This window comes from Nyctereutes procyonoides, unplaced genomic scaffold (assembly GCF_905146905.1).
Source record: "Nyctereutes procyonoides isolate TBG_1078 unplaced genomic scaffold, NYPRO_anot_genome, whole genome shotgun sequence".
Lineage (NCBI taxonomy): Eukaryota > Metazoa > Chordata > Mammalia > Carnivora > Canidae > Nyctereutes > Nyctereutes procyonoides.
This window is the reverse complement of record NW_026575052.1, coordinates 27163716-27184719: the sequence shown is the minus strand read 5'-3', so window position 1 is coordinate 27184719 and position 21004 is coordinate 27163716. Positions and strand designations below refer to the sequence as shown.

The window sequence follows — 21004 nt, the reverse complement described above, 5'->3', positions numbered from 1 at the left end:
TAAGTTGAAAGCCTCAAGATGATGTCATACTGGATTAAATGTGGACACTAAATCCAATAACTGGTGTGCTTATAAGAGGAGGGGACACAGGAAAACTATGTCAAGATGTCAGAGAGACTGGAGTAATGCTGCCACAGGCCAAGGAACAGCTAGGACCATCGAAAGCTGGAAGAGGCAAATAAGGATCCCTAAAAATTTAATAACAATGAAGGGATAAATTGTTCACTGGCCTAAAGTATATAGAGTTCCCAGAAGTCATCCAAAAATGATTATTTCATATAAAAAATTTTTTAGTTTCTATCCTAATAAGATCCATATATTTCCCCCTCTACCATGTCTGGAAATTCTGGCTAGATTGTTCACAGGGTTGCTGTGAGGATTAAATGATTTAGTAAAAGCTAAAGCTCTTAGTATAGTGCCAGATACCTAATGAATGCTCCACTGATCTTAGCCATTTGTAGCTGTTTTGATGATGATGTTCACTACAAACTCCCTTTTCCGTAGCCACAACACCCAGACCAGGCCTGGGCATACGGTATAATATGGAGGTAGATGCTCAGTGAGTGATAGATAGGTCTCCAGCATTTGGGATTTCTTCCACACGTGAAATATCAGAGCTTATTTTATGTCTTTTAAAAAATGTTCTTAAAAAAATAAAATAAATAAAAAATGTTCTAAGTATTAGTTGATTTTTTAAGAACTGTTGAAGGACTCCTGGGTCGCCCAGCGGTTTAGCGCCGCCTTCAGTCCGGGGCATGATCCTGGAGACCCGGGATCGAATCCCACATCGGGCTTCCGGTGCATGGAGCCTGCTTCTCCCTCTGCCTGTGTCTCTGCCTCTCCCTCTCTCTCATGAATAAATAAATAAAATCTAAAAAAAAGCAAAAAAAAAAACAAAAAACCCTGTTGATTCAACTCAACCAACTCAACTTTATTTTAATTTTATTAACTTCTGCTTTTATATATATATATATATATTTTTTTTTTTTTTACGATAGTCATACAGAGAGAGAGGCAGAGACACAGGCAGAGGTTGAAGCAGGCTCCATGCACCGGGAGCCCGACGTGGGATTCGATCCCGGGTCTCCAGGATCGCGCCCTGGGCCAAAGGCAGGCGCCAAACCGCTGCGCCACCCAGGGATCCCACTTCTGCTTTTATATTAATATTCAGGCTTTGTTTGCTAGTGAATTCCAGGTAATGTTTTCCCGAGGGCACTGGTTTGCATCCCACAGGACAACACGGTGTATATTCATGTGACCCTGTTGATAATCAAAGCAGTGATGCATATGAGGCAATGAGCCCAGTGAATGCGCAAGAGCGGTCGGCGGCTTTAACCTTGCCCCGACGTTCTCCGAACACCAGGCAAGCCGCTGCTTACCAAGCACCTTCCGCGCCTTTCTCCGCTCCGGCCCCTGTAACTCCTCCCAGTCCCTCCGGGGCGGGGGCGGGGGCGGGGCCAGGCCGTCCGGTCCCTGACCCCGCCCCCGCCACGTTTCCTTGACATCTCGCGGGTGCGCCGCACCTTCTGCAATCTCCCGTCTTCTTCCGCCTTCTAAAGCAACTCAGGAGGACTGAGATGGGAAAAATATTCCCTTGACAACAGAGTTCTTTCCACCCGGGCCCAAAAGCGGAGGGACCGGAAGCCGTGAGCCCGTGTCAGGATTGGGCCGCGCGCGCTCGGGGGCGGGCCAAGGGGGCGGAGGGATCCGTTTTACGCGGCGGAAGGTCCGCCGCCTCCATTTAGGGCGGGGAGAGCGGCGCGGGCGGCCGTTGCTGTGGTTTCCGAGTTGAGGTTTTTTTTTTTTTTTTTTTTTTTTTTGCCTTCGGGGAGCTGAAACTGGAGGACGTGGCGTCTCGCGTCCAAGTTTAGCCGCAGGTGACTACAGAGCCGGCGGCCAGGAGCGCAGCTTCTCCTTCGGACCGGGGCCGGCCCTGCCTTCCCTTCGCCCCTCGGCGTCCGTATCTGGGTCGGCTCCGGCGCGGCTGGGAAGGCCGCGGGCGAGATGTTCAAAAACACGTTCCAGAGCGGCTTCCTCTCCATCCTCTATAGCATTGGCAGCAAACCCCTGCAGATCTGGGACAAAAAGGTCAGGATCTGGGGGCGCTGGCTGGGCGGGGCGCAGGGGCCGCGCCGCTCCTCGTGCGGGCGCTGAGGGCGGGCGGCGGGACCCCGGCCCCGAGGCGCGAGGTGGGGGCGTGGCCGGGGCTTCCGTGGCCTGCGGCCGCCGTGTGCCGGGACCGCCGAACCTCGCCGCGGTCTTGACTTGGTCAGTCACTTGCTCGGTTTCCCCATTTATATAGCGGGGGGATCGGTGGTTCCGTGTCCTAGCGTGAAACGCATAAACTTACAACTTGAGGTCGCTTTCGGAACACACAGTTGAAAGAAGCTGCTGTTCGCTGATTTCACGAATATTTACTGATACCCTGTTGGGTGACGGGCACTGTGCTGGGCACAAGACACGGACCTTTGTTCCAGGCACACAGCCAGAGGCAGTTATGTTTGGGTTTCATTCATTTGCTCCTTTCCTTCCAGTGATCTCCAGGGAGAATTCGGGGGCCTTTGGAACCTTGCTCCACATTCAGTGCTACTTGGGGTCAGTACTGTGCCTTCCGTGCTTGATGGCCTGCATCAGAAAAAGTTACAAAATGGTGATAAAGCTTTGTTTGGATTAATAAACTCAGAGCCAGGTTTCAGCCTCATTGTTGTTATTATTATTTTTTGAGGTATCCGTTGGATAACACTTTTTCACTGACCCCTGGAGATAATGATCCTGTCCTGAGTCGTTTCATTTCTCATCCAAACTCCCAGTCAGCTGTACTCCCCCCCCCTTTTTTTTTTGTTAAGGATAAGTTAGGCACTTTATTGTGATTCCTGAGGGGAGAACATAGAGAAGTAGTATGTTGAATGGTGTTTCTATAGAGATGGATGTGGAATCATCTAAATAATCAGTTTATTGGTCATGAAGCCAAGAATCTTGGATTTCATCTCAGAACAACTCTTTGTCTTCCCTTATCCACAGATAGTGTTTTGGGCAACCCAGAGATTGGGAGAGAACAGGGACAGCCTTCTGCCTGTCACCACTAGGAAATTCTGCATTTCCAAAGCAGCTTTGAGGGTGTGTTCTTAATGTCATTTTTATAAGATAGTTGAAAGATCTGAGTATAGTGAGTTATTTGGAGCTTATGCATATATGAAAAATTTGACCAGTTTTCCTCTTTTACAAGTTAAGGCTAATACCAGGAGTATTACACAGGAAAGTAGTTCCTTAAATTTATTTATTTATTTATTTATTTGTTTGTTTGTTTATTTTACATTACTGAGGTTTTCAGTTCCATGGTTTTGTTCACATTGGAATAAACACTGTAAACTCTGAAATCACATCTCTGCAAAGAGAACCTAGAATAAATATACCTAGAAACTTTGTAAGGGGGATCCCTGGGTGGCGCAACGGTTTGGCGCCTGCCTTTGGCCCAGGGCGCGATCCTGGAGACCCGGGATCGAATCCCACGTCGGGCTCCCAGTGCATGGAGCCTGCTTCTCCCTCTGCCTGTGTCTCTGCCTCTCTCTCTCTCTCTCTCTCTGTGTGACTATCATAAATAAATAAAAATTTAAAAAAAAAATTATAAAAAAAAAAAAAAGAAACTTTGTAAGGATGATGGCTTCACAGCTGTGGCTTGACTTAGTTATGGGCTGTCAGGAGGCCTGGAGAGAGTGACCTTCTGTGCCCTTGAACGTGGAATGGTAACAGAATTGTCGATATGAGGCAGTCAAACTAGAGAATGGGACTTGATCTAGGAGAGCTTTACAGAGCAGGTCAGAGAACTTACTAACACTGAAACAAGTCCAGGGTTAGGGAGGCCTCAGCATTTCTAGTGTGTGAAACTTACCAGAGTTGTCCATTTTAACCCTTTGGGGCTTGATCTTTTGTAGCCTATTTTTTACAGATTTTTGATTAGTCAACATGTTTACACATGGAGTATAAAAGCAAAGTAACCATGGTGCACTGTGTCCCTTAACAACACCACTAGAGGTCGGATGGTACCCTGATGACATAAACACGTGTGAAAACATTAGAACAACTGGCAGGGTTACAGGGCCTAAATGAAACACATTTGAGCAAAGAAAACATATAGAATAACACTCATTTTCAACAAAGTTCTCAATAGTAAAAGTTAATTACATTTCTACTTTTTGTATTTAGACTACAAAGTGTTTAGGGGTGAATTTTTTCCCCTGGGGCAAGGTAAGGAAAAGAAGAATGGCAGGTTTGGGATCAGATTCATAGGCCTCGTTGTATGTGTGCCTTTTCTTGGCTGTATTACAGAGTCCTCAGGAAGTTTTGGGACTCCAACCCAGTTGGGAAAACACTGGGAATTGATAGACTTATCAAAGACTTATTGAGCAGCAGTTAAGTCACAGGCATTGTGTAGATTTGGGGTGACAGCAGAGAGAAGACCTTTCCATACTCTCAGGGAGTAAGGCAAAGTTGCAGTAAAGGCAAAGTTTGATGGAAAGACGGATGGACTGCCCACGTTTATCTTAGAAATGACCCTGACCTGGTTGCTTGGGTGGCTCAGCGGTTGAGCATCTGCCTTTGGCTCAGGGTGTGATCCTGGAGTCCCACATCAGACTCCCTGCAGGGAACCTGCTTCTGCCTCTGCCTATATCTCTTGCCATATCTCTGCCTCTTGGTGTCTCTCATGAATAAATAAATGAAATCTTAAGAAAAGAAATGACTCTGACCTTTGCCAGTAGGTACATATGGCTATTTTCACTATTTTTTTAAAAATTTTATGTATTTATTTATGATAGTCACACACAGAGAGAGAGAGAGGCAGAGGGAGAGGCAGGCCCCATGCACCGGGAGCCCGACGTGGGATTCAATCCCAGGTCTCCAGGATCGCGCCCTGGGCCAAAGGCAGGCGCTTAAACCGCTGCGCCACCCAGGGATCCCTGTTTTTACTATTTTGATTTCACAAACTTTACTATTCCCCTGCCTGAGTATATGAAGACAGAATTTCTATAGTTTGTTTTCTGTGAAGAATAATCTTGGAAAAATTAGTTTTGGCTTTTTTTTTTTTCCAGATTTTTTTTTTTTAATTTATTCGTGAGAGACATAGAAAGGGACAGGCTCCATGCAGGGAGCCCGAAGTCCCGGGACTCCAGGATCACACTGTGAGCCTAAGGCAAACAGATGCTCAGTCACTGAGCCACCCAGGCATCCCTAGGTTTGGCTTCTGTTTAGGCTGTGTCTCCTTATGAATGTGTGGAGTGAATGCCATAATCCTAATACCAGTGAATTAACAAACTCTGTTGTCGTGAGTGTGGTTACTAATATATGTAACACCTGCGTTGTGGCGCATTTTGTAATGATTCCACCTTCTCCCATGGTTCTGGGGATTAAATGAAGGTGTATATAAAATGCTTGGCAGCAGTTATGGCATACAGTACTAAGTAGGGCAGGAAACTGAGAAATTTGCTCAAGAGTAAATAAGTCTATAATTGATGCTTAGAAATAGGAAGTGCAGTAAAGTCAGATTTCAGAAATTAGAATAATTTAGTCATTGTACCAGGGCTTTCCCTGTCTAAAAGCCTTAACATGGCTCTCAGGCCACACAGCACATGGTCTGGTGCCCGCTTCACTGTTTCTCCAGGCTCACCTCCCTTTCTTCCCTCACCTTAGCAGTAACCTCCCACTGAACTGAAAGAGGTCATGTTCTCGAACCTTCAGGCTTCTATACTCGTCCATCCCTCTGCTGGGACTCCCCTTGCCACCTCTTCATTAGTCTCTGGATCACAGTGCAAAGGCATTTCCTCAGGTTACGTTAGTTTATATCCACTCAACTCCTCCAAGGTTAAGTTCATTTTTATCCCCTTATAGAACCTCTACTTCCTTTTCATCATCATCCTCATACTTGAAATTAGCTTCTTAAAATCTGTATGCCTGGTTATACTGTAAACTTCCAGGCCTCTGCAATTTTTTTAAAAAAATTTGTTTGAAAAGCAAGAGAGAGGGCAGGGAGAGAGGGAGGGAGAGAGAGTCTCAAGCAGATCCCCCTCCTGAGCCAGAGCCCAATGTAGGGCTTGATCCCATGGCCCTGAGATTATGACCTGAGCCGAAACCAAGAGTCACTTAACCAATTGTGCCACCAAGGAGCCCCAAGATCTCTGTTTTGTTTTTTTTTAACCAACAGCTTATGAGAAATTAGGGGCTTCTTGATTGATGTTCCCTTAACTTCTGGGACCAGCAAATATTATATTTACTAAAGGACTTTTATGTTTAATATAGTCATTACTTCTGGTTTGTAAAGAAGATACCAGACAGTTCTGTTCTCACTTATGTCTGTATAAAACAGTTTTCACATTTCAAATTATAAATATAAGTCTAACATGCTGAAAGTCTACTAGATGAGAATGTTCATTCATACCATCTTCTCTTTCTTGCCTCTCACCTTGTCTTTCAGCTGCTGCTGATCCTTGCCTATTCCAAAATGAAATATTAGAACCAGACTTTCTGTGATTGTTTCTGGATAGTATTAGATTCCCATTCCCTGTTCCTAATTTTACTTATTTATTTTCCCTGTTCCCATTTTTAAAAATGAATTGTCTCCAGAAAAGTAGTTTCCATACCCTAGTTTTTTCTTGTTTGTTTGTTTTAAGATTTTATTTATGCATGAGAGACACAGGCACAGGGAGAAGCCGGCTTCCCATGGGGAGCCTGATGCAGGACTCGATCCCAGGACCTCAGGATCCCGACCTGAACCAAAGGCAGATGCTCAACCACTGAGCCACCCATGTTCCTGCCCGCTCCCCGCCCCCCCCAGTCTAGTTGTTAATTAGCAAACCTTATTGGTACATGTTAAACTGCTGCAGTTTCCAGTAGCAGAATCAAGGGCATTTGGATGGGAAGGTAGTACAACTGTTTTGGGTTTTGGTTGTTTTTGTTTTTTCCGACTTTCCCTGGATCACTCTGATGTTTATTATTCTGAATAACAGCTTTTATTGTAATTGGACTCTGGCGTGGGTTTTAGTTCTACTTGCCCTTGCAAGGCATTGCTGGGAAGACTGGTTAGCAATGCACTTAATTATCCTTACTTTAACTAAAGGGTTGTTTGTATATGCCGAGAGTTGCCTGTGTGCTGTCTGGAGAGTCCCTGTTAAGTGCAGCAAAGGGAAAGAAGCTTTTGACCCATCGGAGCCTGCAAGGCCCAAGCCTTGAGACCGAGCTATGCCTATTTTTCCCCACAGAGGTCTCCCTCTGCCTGTTTTCAGACTTAGATCCCAGCCCCTAGCCGCAGGCAGAAACTTTCCTGCTAAAATGGACAGCTCTTAAAGGCTTAATGTAAATTGGAACATGTGTCATTAAGACTAGGATGCCAGATGGCCAAGGGCTCAGCTGTCTGCCAGGATAAGTGGGTGGAGCCAGAGAAATGAAAGGTTGGGGTAGGGAATGGATACAACTCCTGTTATTTTTAAAACACTTGAAGAAATATGGAGCATTGGCCAGCTTCCTCCCTATCCCAGGAGTACTTTTTTCCCCTCAGCTTGACCCTCCTCCCTGGAGCTTACATTGAAGGAGAAAAAAAAAAAAATCAGTGTTCTTTATTAGTTGCCTCAGCAACCATGGAAAGCCTGGGAGAGTGATTGCAACAAGGGCTTGAAGGCTCCCTTCCTCACATTTGCAGAGGCTGAGAAGGGTTCTCATTTGTAACAGCTAGAAGCCTGGGTCCTGTAGCTCATAGCTTGGGGGTAGTCGGGTGGGGAGTAGGGGGGTAGGGAACTCATGAAAAAAAATGTAGAATTGGCCTTTTTTTTTTTTTTGAGGAATAAAACACATGTAGCCAACACCTTGATAATGGGAATGTGTCATGAAATAAAAAAGAATTAACAAGTCAAAGACAATTGGCAGTTTCTCATTTAGAGAAGGAAGTAAAATAAAACCCACTTCCACCCTAAGCAATAAATGCTGACCAGTTCATTTTATCTTCATTTCAAAGCCAGGCCTGCTTAGTGACCTCTGAACTGGAAGGAGCTAAGGAAAGGAAGTTGATGCTTTCTGAGGCCGTGTATCTTGTTGTATGTGTTTGTCAGAGCTGGACTGAGGAGGGGTGGCTTCCTGGAAGAACTTTACAATTAAAGGTGGTGACAGCCAGATTGCCAGGGTGGTTGGGAGGCCTTCCCCCAAATTGTCCACCCTCCTTTTCCCTTTGATCCTAGCTTTAGAGCCTAAAGAGGTTTGGGGAGGTTTCCTTCGAGTGCTCTTGTCTCTTGTTAATTGCACCTCTGCCCCACCCCTCTTCTCCAATGAGTTTGTATTTGCAGCCCTGTGAACTTAATAAAGGAGAAAAATCAGGGCAGCCCGGATGGCTCAGCAGTTTAGCGCCGCCTTTCAGCCCAGGGCCTGATCCTGGAGACCCGGGATGAGTCCCACGTCAGGCGCCCTGTATGGAGTCTGCCTCTCTCTCTCTGTATCTCATGAATAAATAAATAAAATCTTTAAAAACAACAACAACAAAGGAGAAAAATCATAATTCACTAACAGATCAACTTAATTTGATTTCAAAACTCTGGCAGCTGGTGATACAAGACTACTTCAAACTCCAGAGAGACTGGTGGGCATTCCTTTGAAAAAGCTGCCTTTTTTCCTGAGTTCTCTTGTTTTATGGACCAAGTTAATTTTATAAGAGTTAAGTCTATAGGGACACCTGGGTGGCTCAGCAGTTGAGCATCTGCCTTTGGCTTAGGGGTGATCCCAGTGCCAAGATCAAGTCCCATATTGGGCTCCCTCCCTCTGTCGATGTCTCTGCCTCACTCTGTGTATCTCTCATGAATAAATAAATCTTAAAAAAAAAAAAAGTCTATGAGTGTGGTGGTTGATGTGTTGCTGAGGAAAACTTTTTTTAATATTTATTTATGATAGACCACAGAGAGAGGCAGAGACACAGGAGGAGGGAGAAGCAGGCTCCATGCCAGGAGCCCGACGCGGGACTCGATCCCGGGACTCCAGGATCGCACCCTGGGCCAAAGGCAGGCGCCAAACCGCTCAGCCACCCAGGGATCCCCGAAAAACTTTTCTTTAAGAAGTTATTGAAAGTCTAACTGAAAATGAGCTTACTTCTAGGGCAGAAGTAGAAGAGAATATACCAAGTCTGTTTTGGCTTCCAGTCTGGTGGTTTCTACATGCATTGTAAGGCAGCGTTTTCTTTTGTAAAGACTTGAAAAGTCACATTTGCTGGAGTGAAGTCATTTGCTATAAACTTGGAGATGGGCAGAAGCAAGTTTCCTAACATTTCCTCCCTGTGAAATCTGGCTGGGCTTTCTGGAGCTGAGAGAAGTCTCACTGTGCTAGGAGAGACCTTTGGGAGGTAAGATTTGAAGCCATGCTTTCAAGCAGTGTTTTCAGGCAACAAGTTGCCTTTTAGCAATAGTTGTCCTTGAGCCCTAATTAATCAAGTTAACCATCTGTTTAATTGTTGCATCATGTACCTTTTAAAGAAAGAAAGAAGTTATATTAGATATAACTATATTAGAATAATTAGCCATATGTTATAAAATTAGTGTTTGCATCTTATTGGAATACTGGCAGCTCTTAACAATGTGACTGCCTCACATTACTTGGAAATGGAAATAATTTCTCAGTTGAGTCTTCCTTCACCACCAAGCCTGCTTGATTTTCCCCAGTAGCTGTGGGCTAACAAACAGAGGAGGCATATTGTCACTTCGGTCAAGAGTGTTTAGATGGGGAATGAGGTGGGCAGTGTTGGCATGTGCTACACAGACCCAAGGCTTTGTGTGCTTAATCTCCCTGGGAAAGAGGCCCAGAATTTGAAGCAGGAGGGCATTGGGTGTCACCAGCTTTGTTTGAGAAGCACTTCAATGTGACATTTGTGTCTTAAGAACCTAAGAAATGCTGCATTGGCAGAGATCTGAGGCCCATCCACCATGCATTCTGTCTCTGATAATGGGCACCAAAGGCTGATTTGTGGGAAAGCATTCTTCACGTTGGCAGCCTCCCTGGCTTTGTGATATACCCCAGGCTCTCTGGCTTCCTATAATAGTCCATGGTGGGTATGTTATCCAGGAATTTTTTAAAAATCCTCCTTGAATCTATTCATCCTTGCCAACTCTCAGGGTGACAAGTTCCAGAAGTCAGCAAATATTTGAATGCTTAGTTTATACCTAGCATAATACTAAGCATTGTAGAAGACACAAACGATGCTTAATGCTTGATCCCTACCTTTGAGCTTACTTTTTGGAGGAGACTAGATTCAGTTGCATCTTGCAGAAAAAGATGGGCACATGGGAACACCAAGCATGCCATAAGTGGATCAAATTCACAATAATAGGTCACAGAGACTGATGTCTAGAAACCAAATGCCGTATTATTAATAATAGGTTTTGCAAAATATAATTATCCATCAGACTTGGCACCATGTTCTCTCTTGATATGCAAGCCTAGTGGAAAGCCAAAGGATTGAGCCACTGACTATGACAGACCAATACAGCCATTTTCACTACACCTGAGAAAGGACTACATGCTTTTGGTGCATCCTGTTCTAAAGCTGGTTGATTGTTTTCATGTGTGAATACATTCAGCCTTAATAGGCCAGCCCCATTTCGAAAATACCTGTGCCTATCTCTGCTCATCCGTATTAGGTGCTTCACAGTTCAGTGCTTGATGGTATCTGTGCTTTCCTGAATATTTTGAGAAGGGGAATCTGTATTGAGTATTGATCCCTCCCTATATTGTACCTCCTACATATGTAGCAGACAATACAAAACAATGTAGGATGAAGTACTAAATTATGTCATCTGGGCTACATAAGGCAGACAAATTAGAAAGAAGAGAGGTCAATGTGGGATGAAATGCTAAAGAAGAAGGCTTTTGTGTATGGCAAAGATGAGACTTGAATTCTCATTTTAGAAAGTTGAAATTTAAGAGACTCTTTTAACGATAAAGAACAAACTGAGTGTTCCTAAAGGGGACGTAGGAGATGGGGATTAAGGAGGGCACTTGTGATGAGCATTCGGTGTTGTATATAAGTGATGGATCACTGAATCCTGCTCCTGAAACCAATATTGCACTGTATATTAACCAACTAAAATTTTAAAATAAGACAACTTCCAAAATGCAATTTAGGGAACAGAAGATAAGCATGAAGTAGGAACATGATACTAAGCATTTTAGAAGATAAACATAATACTTCATACTGGGGAAATAATGCTTTCATTTTTTGGTTCCTTCTCTCTTCCTTCTCTCTCTCTCTCTCTTTTAAAAAGATTTTACTTATTTATTTGAGAGAGAAAGAGCATAAGCTGGGGGGAGAAGCAGAGGGAGAAGGACAAGCAGACTCCCCGCTGAGCTGGGAGTCCAACACGGGGCTGGATCCAAGACCTGGGAATCATGACCTGAGCCAAAGACAGACACTTAACTGAATGAGCCAACCAGGCACCCCAGCCACCCTCCTTCTCAGTGGGACCCGGCATTCAGCCTTTCTGGCCAAAATGCATGAGGCAGTGTGGGGTAGTGGAAAGCCTGGTCATTAATCCTACTCTCTCAGGATCCTTGTTTAACATTCCCCGGTGTCAATGTCGACATGTGTAAAATACCACCTACCTCGTGATTTTTGTTTTCAAGTTAAGTCCGAGAATGTATATGAATGTTCCTAGTGCATAGTATATACAACATTATCCTGATGTACAGATTGCCAGATCACCTCCAATTCCTGTGGTGGTTGATGGGACCCTGTAGAGAGGTAACATCATGGCTTATTTACGTATAAACTCAACTATACCATGTTACAGAGTTCTGTGTTATGCTCCGAGGGCTACTGTGAAATTTTAAATGGTCCCATTCAGCCTTCAGAATCTTAAACTAATTGCCAAATATTTCAGAACTAATCAGTTTAATTTTCTTCATTGTAGGTGCGGAACGGCCATATCAAAAGAATCACTGATAACGACATCCAGTCCCTGGTACTAGAGATTGAAGGAACAAATGTCAGGTAGATGGCCCTTTTGTTCACCCAATGACACTGTGCACAAGTGAGGCAGTACATCATAGAGGTTAATAGCACAGACCGCAGGATCAGCCACCTGCTGTGGAACCAGCCCGGCTGCTGACAGCTCACCTTGAGCAAGTTACTTAATGCCCCGGGCCTCAGTTTCCTCATCTGTAAATGAGGATAACAAGACACCTTCTGTATGGGGTTATTGTGAAGATTAAGTAAGTGAACTGTAAACAATTTAGTGAATTATAATTGTAAATAGTTAAGTAAGTGATTTATAGATAAAGCCTGCTCAGCCCATACTAAGTGCTAAGTGGTAGTTATATTGTTATTAATATGTAACCAAAGCATGTGGTGGATGAGTGTGGAGGGGTGGCACTAATCAGCCAGGTGGCCTGGGCCCCAGTGTGGTTTTCTGGGCTACAGTGGTCTTAGTTCAGGTTTTCTATCACTTGATGGTTCTCTTAGACCAGAAGTGAGTCTTCTCTCGCTGGAGGAAATTGCTCAGATCACCGGCCTGGCTTTGTTTCTCAGGTATTTTCTTGTTGATGTCTGGCTCTGTGTTAAGCTTCTGTTTGAGAGTCTGGCATTATTTTTATAAAAGCATCAGCTAATTTGTGGATTGAAGGATTATTGGATGATGTATCTGGATCTTTAAATCTGCTCTCCAGTTTACCTCTTGGACCGAGTGTTTTCACTTTGTATAGCACAGAGGAAAAAGACAACTGGTGTGTTTATAAGCATCTCCTCTCTCTGCAGCACCACGTATATCACATGTCCTGCAGATCCAAAGAAGACATTAGGGATTAAACTTCCCTTCCTCGTCATGATTATCAAAAATCTGAAGAAGTATTTTACCTTTGAAGTACAGGTTAGTAGATGCATATGATTATGTACACTCCTAGCTATACCATAGGGATGGCCTATCAACTTGGAGGAATAAAGTAGCTCTAGGAAAGTGTCTTTATTCTTTTATGTGTGTTCTTTTCTGCCTCCACTGTACACTTGTTGTGGCCATTATTATTACAACAGAAATTTGGTATTAGTAATCAACCTGTCATGCCAAGTTTTTAAAGGAGCAGCAAGCACTAAATCTGAACAATATGGCAACAGGATTTCAAAGCTTGAAGGTTAGAGTAGTATCCATTTAGTACTGGTTATCGTTGGCCTTTGTTCTGGTAACTTGATTTTTCAAATGGAAGAAGATTTATGAAATCATCCTATGGTCTGTGGGCCCTTGGATGTGTCATGTGTCATAAGCAGCTGGCGTTGTTTCGGCATTGGACAAGATAAACTTGCTACTTCCGGGCCATCTGCATCCAGTGTGACCTGTATCTGGTCTGTTTATTCTCCCCTGGGCCTCAGCCTTGGGAAACTGGGCTATGGGAGTTCAGGCCCTTGTCTTACGAGGGTTGTTTGCTTCTTGCAAGGTAGAGTTAGTGTGGCTTTTTTTCTTCTTTCTTTCTTTCTTTCTTTCTTTCTTTCTTTCTTTCTTTCTTTCTTTCTCTTTTCTTTTCTTTTCTTTTCTTTTCTTTTCTTTTCTTTTCTTTTCTTTTCTTTTCTTTCTGATTTTATTTTTATTTATTCATGAGAGACACAGAGCAAGAGAGAGAGAGGCAGAGACACAGGCAGAGGGAGAAGCAGGCTCCATGCAGGGAGCCTGACATGGGACTCATCCAGGATCTCCAGGATCACGCCCTGGGCTGTAGGCGGCGCTAAACCACTGCGCCACCGGGGCTGCCCGTGTGGCTTTTTTTCTGTGTTTCACAGGTACTAGATGATAAGAATGTGCGTCGGCGGTTTCGAGCAAGTAACTACCAGAGCACCACCCGAGTCAAACCGTTCATCTGTACTATGCCCATGAGGCTGGATGATGGCTGGAACCAGATTCAGTTCAATCTGTCAGACTTCACTAGGCGGGCATATGGCACAAATTATATCGAGACCCTAAGAGTGCAGGTACTGTTTCCTTTTCTGATGGAACCCCAAACGGGAGAGGAGATTGTGCTCTGCCTGATGCAGGCTTATGGCCCTTGTGACAGAACAGTAGGGGTTTCTGGCCAGGGTGCCCAGGTCACTGTCCAGAAGGCTCAGAGAGGTCCAGGACACACATTCAGGTGTCTGCTCAGATATACCGGGAGAACATAGCAAGCAAAATATCCCTCTTCCAAGAATCCACCCCTACACCATGCTGAGGAGATGCCAACGAGATGAAGCTTTGACAGCATCATGGGAGGGGTTCCAGGAGAAGCAGGAAAAGAGGAAGGTCAATCATATTTTGTCTCTTAAAATCTTGCACCCACAGATCCATGCAAACTGTCGCATCCGACGGGTTTACTTCTCAGACAGACTCTACTCAGAAGATGAACTGCCAGCAGAGTTCAAACTGTATCTCCCAGTTCAAAACAAAGCAAAGGTAAGCCAGCCTTCCTCAGAGGAGGACAGACCATGATTTGGGGAAGCTGGAAAGTGCTCTCTTCTGAGTTCAGCCGCAGAGCTTCTCCATGTTGACATGGGGGCTGGAGTACCTTTCATCCTAAGACCTTGGGTCTTCTTTATCCACCAGCACTGAATCGGGATCAATCCTGTGAAATGTTCTGTTTACCTCTGTCTCTACCTCCACAGGGTGGTCCTGCCCCTCCCGGTGGGTATCCTGCTGCTTCCGGCTCACGGGCTTTCCTTGGAAAATGTCTTCCATCCGAACCTCTTTATCAGCCCCAAATTACTAGCAGCCCATTGGTCTCTGACAAAATGGCAGGCTGTTACATGCCTGACTGCTGCTGACATACATTTCCAGTGTCACCAAAGGGGGGGGGGGTGTCAGTGGCACCGACCATCTATTTTCTGAGAATTTAAACTGATGCCTCTTCTATTTGTTTCCCCTTTTTTCCTAGCAATAACTGGAATACAATTCAAGGGATAGACCCTGGACATGGCTCTTAGTTTAAAAAGGAAACTATCTGGAGGACAATGCAAAAAACAAATATTTCTGTTAGTTTACTGTGCTGTGGTTCTTTTATCTACTACTTGGTATCCTTTGTTGTGGACACCGGTGACCATGCCATAATGCCATAATTGCATTATAAGTACAGTAGGGAATAAGCTGTCCTTTGGAACACGAATGCTGGAGTTTATCCTGCTGCCTGCCCCAGTGCGTGGGGAGATACATTTACCACGAACTTACAGAATTAAAGATGTCCCATAAGGCAATTTCAGACCAATATTTCTTCCTACGGTTTGTTCATTGTTTTATATATTATCTAAATATATGTATATGCTGTGTAATAGTCATAATCCGGAAATGAATAAAATACTATGTTCTTGGTTTGTAAATTTGTTCTTCGTTTTTAAGTATTTTTTCTTTCCTTTGTGATGTGAACATAGAGCTCTTTCCAAAGAACATCCCGTACACCTATGCTATGGAGTAACTTGCAGTAAGCACTTAAAGAGCAAGACAAATCTATAGATACTGATTTAGAACAACTCTCAAGATTAAATGGGAAAAAAAATGTGAACAGTGTATGACCAGTAGAATCATCTTACTAGGGGTTGGGGCCTATGTCAAGCTTAAGACAAAGTGGCATCCAGTCCAGATTGCTCTTTTTTAAAAATTATATTTCTCTATTTATTTATTTAGAGAGCATGAGTGGGGGGAAGGGCAGAAGGAGAGGGTGAGAGACTCTGAAGCAGGCTAAGCTGAGTGCGGAGCTCCACATGAAGCCCCATCTCAGACTCTGGATCACAACCTGAGCTAAAATCAGAAGTTGGACACAACCGACTGAGCCACCCATGTGCCCCCAGAATGCTCTTAAATACCTTAGGAAGTTGTCCTACTGGCGCTCCACCTATTCTTCGGTAAATAGCACAACTAGTGTCCCTCAGCATTGGAGCCAATCCCCATTTCCTTATTTGAGCTCCAGGTGAAGTGGTTGCCTAGAATTTAGGGACTTAGAGGAGAAGTGTTTTCTTAAACACTTGAATCACATGAGAGAACTGAGACCGGACCCCACTTTACCCACTCAGACTTCTTGGGCATATGCTTGTTTAGGGAATGACCAACTCTGGCACAAACAGTTAAATTTACAAAAGTTAAACACTTAGGTGATACAATCGTACCAAGTGTAACATTCCTGAGGAAAGCCTTTTGGAAGCAGAGCAGAGCATATGCAGATGCACCTGGGTCCCAAAGGATACAGAAGAACTAGTACAGTGATTACAGCTGGAGAGAATGGTTATTGTATCACATGTAGACTTTGTACTATAAAAATTTTTTTTTGAAAAGTAATTTTATGTAATAAGAATTTCCAAGTCAAGAAAAGAACAAAAGGCCGTCCCAGATACTGTGCTTGCCCCAGGGAACCCCCCTGGATCTAGTTCCATTCCATAGGAAGGATGTTGGAATTGGCACCAGCCATCTTAACGTTGGTTAGAGGTAGAAAAAGCTCTGGCTTGGACACTGCCATTGCTACTTTCTGTGAAGTTAAGTGGCAAGAAGCATTATCCTGCATCCTTATCCTGCAGTGTTCTGTGGGCCACATCCCTCAGGAGGTGGGGGGGGGGGGGGCGGGCGGGTGAGGGGGGTGCATCTGGAGGCGAAGGTGCTCCATTGCAACCTCATGCAACTCCCTGAATTTCATTTCTCCCCACAGTTGCTGAGTGCTTGACACTCAGGTGGGCTCGGTCACAAGAAATTTGCCCTCTCTTTTTGTGCTAACGACTAGACTGGAGCTACCTTTCTCATGGATGCCACCCCTCTGACAGTCACCAGTGGGTCAGCACGCAGAGGACTACTCACCCAGGTGACACTGCCTTACTCTTTCAGGGCCAACCCGTCACAGCTGAGCGTCCTCCCGCTTCTCCATCCTTAAACATATTAGCATTGCCGTTGTTAGGCTCCATGTGCCTATCTCCTAAGCCTGCAGGGTTACATTACAGGGGGATCCTCAGAAATGGTGGTGGTGGGGTGGCCTGGGACCTCAACAGAGCTCCTTGTCTCTGGTCACTGTATAGTGAAATCTTCCTTCTGATATGGAGTCTGTCGTGGGATGAAAGATGCTTTTATGGAGACGAGAAGACCCTGTTAGCTTTTCATCACTCTTTAGTGCCAGGCCATCAGGGAAGTGCTCCTGGAAGTACAGAGAAATACAGTAACACACTCTCCTTCACACAGAGCCCCTTTCACCCTGAGGCACTTGTCAGACTATGTATGGGGATTACCTCACCTCCCTCTTTGGGGTGAAGGCGGCAGCTGTTCCCAGATGCTTTACATATCCATTGGAGAGGAAGTGAGGGGGAGTGAGGGTGATGAGGGATGTATTATCTAAGCTGGACCCAGGCCAGCATGAATTGTGGCACCAACGACTGCATGGCCCCTTGCCCTCAAGCCTTCCAGCTCACCAGGAAGACGGCAAAGACCAGTTAAGAGGCTGAGGGAAGGAGGGAGGGACAGACCGTGAGGGTTAGCAGCCTCCTCCATGGTGCTGGGACCAGACCAACCTTAGATTATAGAAATTGAAGCAGCCAGAGTTGCATTATGAGGCTCCTTTAAAGTCATGATATGTTTTAGAAGAAATTGCCTTCCAAATGAGAGTGTTGGGGCACCTGGGTGGCTCAGCGGTTGAGTACCTGCCTTGGGCCCAGGGCATGATCCTGGAGTCCTAGGATCGAGTCCCACATCGGGCTCCCCAGAGGGAGCCTGCTTCTCTCTCTGCCTATGTTTCTTCCTCTCTATGTGTCTCTCATGAATAAATAAATACAATCTTAAAAAAAATGAGAGTGTTAATTGTCATGAACTTAATGGGCTGGATATGTGTCCATTCCCAACAGGACTTATCCTGGGGGAGAGTGGATCCACCACAGCCCTGATGTGCCGCTGGCCCGTTGACTGCTTTCCCTGTAGCAGACCAGCCCCCTTCTGGGGCTTTCTCAGGAAGATAGGTATGCCAGAGGACAGTCTCCCAAGTGATTTCCCCAGCTTAAGCCAAAAGCCTCAAGGGTTAGGGTATTCACTGAGAAAGATCTTGGTCCTCTCCTTGTCTAGACTTATCTCCCTCAATTTCACTGATGAGGCTTGGGCTAACCCCTCTAATAGTGGCAGGAGTGGAACAAGGATGTGGGTCACCTGATCTTATACCATCCCCATCCTCCTGGTGTCCGTGGCCCCTGCCTCCTGTGTGGCTGGCTGTGCCCTTTTTGTAGAGGGCAGTGAGAAGTCGGAGAATCCCTTGGGTGGCTGAGCCAGGTCAGACTTGGCTGCTGAAGACAGCCCAAGGCCCAGACTCAGCTCGGCCTTTGGGGTAGGGGCTGGCCTAGTTGTCACTTCACGGTTGCGTGTTAGCGGACCTTCAGCAACTAAGGCTGAGGGTAAAGAGCAGCAGGGCAAAGGTTTGAGTCACAGAAAGGTCCCATTTCTTTTTTCTTTTTTTTTTTTTTAAAGATTTTACTTTATTTATTCATGAGAGACACGAGAGAGAGGCAGAGACACAGGCAGAGGGAGCAGCAGGCTCCATGCAGGGACCCCGATGTGGGACTCGACCCCGGGACTCCAGGATCATGCCCTGCGCTGAAGGCAGCGCTAAACCACTGAGCCACCTGGATTGGCCCTGGGTCCCATTTCTGAACTGAAAGTATTTGAAGGGGCCAGGCCAAGTTTTAACTACTTTACATGGATTTGTTTTCCTGAATTATCATAGCACTGAAACAGGCACCATTACTCTCATTTTACAGATGAGAAAACCAAGGCACAGAGATGAACATGCCTGAGCTCACACCGTGATCCCCCAACTAGTAGAAGCGGATTGCAAAATCAGGCTGTTGAACCCCCATGCCAGGCTTTGAATCACTCTACTTTTTTCTCTTTTTTTTTGCATATTTTTTATTGGAGTTCAATTTGCCAACATATAGTATAACACCCAGTGCTCATCCCATCAAGAAATCACTCGACTTCTTTGACCCACTGTTTCCTCCTCAACAAAAGCAGCCAGATGAGGAAGCTTACCTCAGTACTGGGCTGCAAGAGACCCCCATGAATGAGGGCTTTGATCGGTTGTGTTTTTTCACACTGTGGAATATGATACAGCCATGAAAAAGGGACCCATTGCAGCTAGGTGCAGTAATAGCGAGCACACAGACCCCATGTGCAGTGAAAACAGCAAGGTACAGTATTTAGAATGATTCCACTTCCCTCTTATTTTTAGATAAGCCAAACAATGTGCTGTTCTAGGTTGCATTGATAAATGACAGTCCATAGCGACAGGCAGGGGGTACTGAGAATCTCAGGGCTTGAGAGATTGCTTTACCTTGGCGGCGGGGGGGTGGGGATGGGGACACGAACAATGGGAGAAGTGCTTCAGGGGACTTCCAAGGGCCACCAGGGCTGTATTTCCTAACCTGGGAAGTGTCTACACACGGATGTTGTTTCATTACAATTTGAATTATACACACGAATACATTCTTCTGATTATACTCCTTGGTTTAAAGTCAAATTTAGATTACTTAGCCCTGGCCTATTAAAATGCAGGCTATTGGGGCCCAGCTCATTAAGATGCAGAGTCTCCTTCAGTAGATCTAAATCTGGCCCAGATATCTGCATGGCAGTCCCCTGGTGACTTTTGGTGTTTCTATCACTGATGAAGCTGCTCCAAGTTGGAGGAAGCAAGAGTTAGGTGCAGATAGGCCAGATGCCAGGAAGAAAGAAAAGCATTGAGCAAAGCCCTCCTTGAACTTTAAGTAAGTTCCTTTTATACAAAATTCTAGTATGTAACTTAACATCTCTGCGCCCTTTCCAGAACCTGAAAATACGGAGTCCTGTAATGCAAACCACGAGTGCCTCTGGGCCCTGGTAGAGGTGCTCCAGATTGTAAATCCACAAGGCTCTGAACATCTGGATGAAGCGTGAGCCTTGGAAAAATTGTGCCTCTTGGTATCCATGGTGTCTGAAGCAAAGCAAAACAGTGTGCGGTGGATGGAACCCCTTATTAAGGGGGTAGAATGTCACTGAGAGCCTCTGCTATTTCACTGCATGGGGGAAATAAAAGATTAACAAGGATTTCCATGAGTGCTCTCCCTCTCTTGGGTCTCTCCCAACTCTCTTCCAGAAAGTCTAGTCTTCAGTTGTGAATCCTCCCAGTGGTTGGGAGGAAATACAGTAAATTCAGTAAAGACAGAATCAGTCCATATGCACAGCAGCGTTTGGGTTCCAGGGCACCCTCCATACCTGCCTCCTTTCCAAGGCTGCACTCATGTTCACTTGAACCCTGAAGGGTAGAATTCTTCAAAGCCTCTTTTCTTGGTTCACACTGTGGAAGCCTACCTAAGCCAATATGTTGGGTTCCTGGTGACTGTCAGGGGCCCCCACCTGTGAGAGGCAGTGTAAAGCTGTTGTTCTTTCTCCCTTGGGGCTGGCTGCAAGGTGGTGTGCGGCTCTGAAAGTACATCTCAGGCCACATGTATGATATTGACTGGTAAGCACATGAGAAAGATTCGTGCCACCCGTCCCAAAAACTTGTTGAAGCATCTCTTTGCTCTTTTCTTGTGTACTTCCTTGAGGAACAGGAGGATGTGTGGCGGGGATCAAGTAACCAAGCAGGCTCACAGGGAATGCTCTGCTGAATGTGTGTGGGTGGGTTCGGGGCATGAGCTGCAGACCCTATAGGCATACCAGACTCAAACATTCTGCAGGGCTTACATGGCTGGGCCTGCCAAATTCTTGTGCCCCATTTGACTAGGGACAGAGGCACCTAGATAACGTTTCTGGCCAGTCATGTATTTGGACATGCCTCACTTCACCAATGAACAGGTACTTCTCATACTCCTGTATAATGAAAGGGTGCAGAGGCTCATCCCAGAGGTTGTACTCACTTTGGTTGGTGTGCTGGCAGTGGGTGTGGAGGGGAGATGCTCTTCACCACAAGCTCCCTTACTAGACCCTGCCCAGGCCCCAGGAAATCCCAGCAACCTCAAATAAGGGAAATGAAGAAGTTTGAGCTTCCCTAG

At 45.3% G+C, this 21004-nt stretch overlaps 1 protein-coding gene across 1 annotated transcript; it reads left to right on the top strand.

Moving 5' to 3' along the window:
- The first annotated feature begins 1809 nt into the window (after nucleotides 1-1809).
- On the top strand, nucleotides 1810-15343 carry CFAP20 (cilia and flagella associated protein 20). Its single transcript, XM_055332899.1, has 6 exons — nucleotides 1810-2088; nucleotides 11928-12007; nucleotides 12770-12881; nucleotides 13781-13969; nucleotides 14316-14426; nucleotides 14905-15343. The coding sequence occupies exons 1-6, from the start codon at nucleotides 2005-2007 to the stop codon at nucleotides 14908-14910; spliced, it is 582 nt and encodes a 193-aa protein (XP_055188874.1). The 5' UTR covers nucleotides 1810-2004; the 3' UTR covers nucleotides 14911-15343.
- The last annotated feature ends 5661 nt before the right edge of the window (nucleotides 15344-21004 follow it).